The sequence below is a fragment of the Ailuropoda melanoleuca genome, chromosome 8 (assembly GCF_002007445.2).
Source record: "Ailuropoda melanoleuca isolate Jingjing chromosome 8, ASM200744v2, whole genome shotgun sequence".
Lineage (NCBI taxonomy): Eukaryota > Metazoa > Chordata > Mammalia > Carnivora > Ursidae > Ailuropoda > Ailuropoda melanoleuca.
Window position 1 is genome coordinate 59,200,264 of NC_048225.1, and position 2,643 is coordinate 59,202,906.

At 38.3% G+C, this 2,643-nt stretch overlaps 1 protein-coding gene across 1 annotated transcript; it reads right to left on the bottom strand.

Moving 5' to 3' along the window:
* Positions 1-516: 516 nt before the first annotated feature.
* On the bottom strand, positions 517-1,473 carry LOC100478503 (olfactory receptor 6). Its single transcript, XM_002924989.2, has one exon. It carries the CDS (start codon positions 1,471-1,473, stop codon positions 517-519), a length of 957 nt encoding a protein of 318 aa, XP_002925035.2.
* Positions 1,474-2,643: the final 1,170 nt, after the last annotated feature.

The following is a 2,643-nucleotide window of genomic DNA, read 5'->3' on the forward strand; positions in this document are numbered from 1 at the left end:
TATTTTTGTTGTGTGTTTTCCTTGAGCAGTTCTTAGTCTTTGAAAGTATTGGCATTTCATGATATTTATTTCTTCTTAGAGGTTTTCAAAAGAACAAAGAGAAAATTTACCTTTATAAAAAATTGAATAAAGTTCATTCTATCCTGCCATTAAAAAATAATAATAAAATAAATAAAAAAACAAAACAAAACAAAATCAAAATGGAGAAATCTCACCAATAGAGCTCTAAAAACTAGTTGGATAATAACTGATTATTTCTTAGCATCTTCATAAAAATAAAATGATTTTATAACTCTGGTACCAATGCACATCTCATAAAATTCTGGTTATTTCACTCACCACATTATAAAAGGAAGCATTTAATTAAAGCCTAAAAGAAAAGATTTTCTTTGATATCTGGCCTCTTATCCTTTAATTGTGTACTAAGTCAGTACGTTTATAATTGCAGACTTTTACCTAATGTAGGTGTATTTTGAGATTAACTCAAATGAAAAGAGAAGGAATGTCTGAGTCTCTTTAGCAAAGAGAATCTTTCAAGAAAAGGGCTTGGCCACTTGACATGGTTTTTCTGATGGCATCTTTGACCTCCTTATTCCTCAGGCAGTAGATAATAGGGTTGAGCAGGGGAGTAAAGACTGCATATATGGCTGAGATCAATTTGTTAGAATTGAATGAAGCAATGGCCCGAGGTCGGACATACATGAAGATCACAGCTGTATAGAAGATGACTACCACTGTTAGGTGAGAGGCACAGGTGGAGAAGGCCTTCCACTGCCCAGTGGCTGAGGGAATGTGCAGAATGGTAGAGACAATGAAGCCATAGGAAAGGACAGTGACTGAGAGAGGAAACACAAGGATGAGAATGGCTAGCACAAAGTCTACCATCTCAGCCATAGAAAAGTCCATGCAGGCCAGTTTGAGGATTGGGGAAACATCACAGAAAAAATGATTCAAGATATTATTGCCACAGAAAGCAACTTGGGAGATGAAATATACCTTTGCCATGGAGAAGGTGAAGCCACTCACCCAGGAACTGATTGTCAGCTGCACACAAAATCCTGTGGTCATCATGGCTGGATAATGAAGAGGACAACATATAGCCACGTAACGGTCATAGGCCATGGCAGCCAAGAGCACACATTCAGTACAGGCAAGTGAGATGAAGAAATAGAGTTGGATCATGCATCCCAGGAAGGAGATGGTATTGGGACGAAGTAGGAATCCAGCCAACATCTTGGGTACTGTGACAGATACATACCAAGTCTCCAGAAAGGACATGGTGCCCAGAAAATAGTACATGGGCTTGTGCAGAGACCCAGTGATCCATACAGTGAGAAAGATGACCAAATTCTCCAACAGAACAAACAGGTAGGTGACAAGGAAGAGGAGGAAGAGCAGAACCTGCAGCCAAGGGGAAGTAGGGAAGCCCACCAGGATGAATTCACTAATATGGGTGATATTTTCCTTTGACATGGCTAGGACACCAAAAGACAAAGGATTTAATGAAAATAGCACAAGTGAGATCCACATTAGCAGCAAGGTGCCCTTGGGCTATTGGTACTTTATCATTAAACTTAACCCTAGTGGCACAATCTGGTCCTGGGGTGTGATTTGAGAGTCATGAGAGGCCACAAGATCCTCTCCAGAAAATCAGACATTAGAACAGAACCTGAAAACAAATCCACCAAAGACACAAAGTTAAGAATCTCAAAGCAGAATCATGAGGTCAGATTCAGGATTTAGGCCTTCAGATCTGGGTTAGAAGGAGGGCTTCAGGTAGTCCTAGAAGTAAATACTTTACTTATTAGCATATTTCCAGATTTCACAGGCAGCTATAAGGCAGGAAACCATCATGATTGGAGTAAGTGCCAAAGATGATCTAGGGCGAGGCAAGGAAGCAAGGTAGTTCAAATTCCGGAGAAAATAAAAGCAGAATATCAACTGGAAAACACCCTCCTGACAGGAGAATTGCTGACTTTGGCCTGCTCCTCGGCTATATAGTATTTGTCTTGAAAATGCTGGCAAAAATGGTTAACAATTACTTGCCTATTTTTAGGGGCATGGCTTAAAAAATTGAAGAAATGTCTGCTCTATTGAGTAATTAAATACATTTGGATTTTTTAGATGGCTCCTAATAGTAATAATATATATATATACATATATAAAATAGTTGTATATATACATATAAAATAGTTCACATTTGACCTCAAATAAATTTGTACAGTTCATCTATACCCTCTCCAAAGACTGGTTCAAAATTTATACTACCAGAATTGTTACCTGATTAATTCTATCTACTCCTTGACTCTGAAACTTCTCAATATGGACACTGCTGAGCACAAGTTGCATTTAAGGAGCTGCCTTGAGAGTGGAGAGTCAGGAACTTTAACAACTCAGAAGAGTCCTGGGCTTCCTAGGGTACAGTAGGATCTGAGGAGAGAATTGAAATTTAAAACACTTTCTTCACAAGTGGGGATAGAAGAAAGAGAAAAGTAAAGATAAAAGTTTGAGCACTGGGTGTTATATGCAACTAATGAATCATGGAACACTGCATCAAAAACTAATGATGTATTATATGTTGGCTAATCGAATTTAAATTTTTAGGAAAGGGGGAAAAGCCAATAAAAAAAAGTTTGCTTGACT

What these genes read in the sequence shown, in the direction of transcription:
- LOC100478503 (XM_002924989.2), bottom strand. Translation starts at nt 1,473, where the DNA reads ATGTCAAAGGAAAATATCACCCATATTAGTGAATTCATCCTGGTGGGC.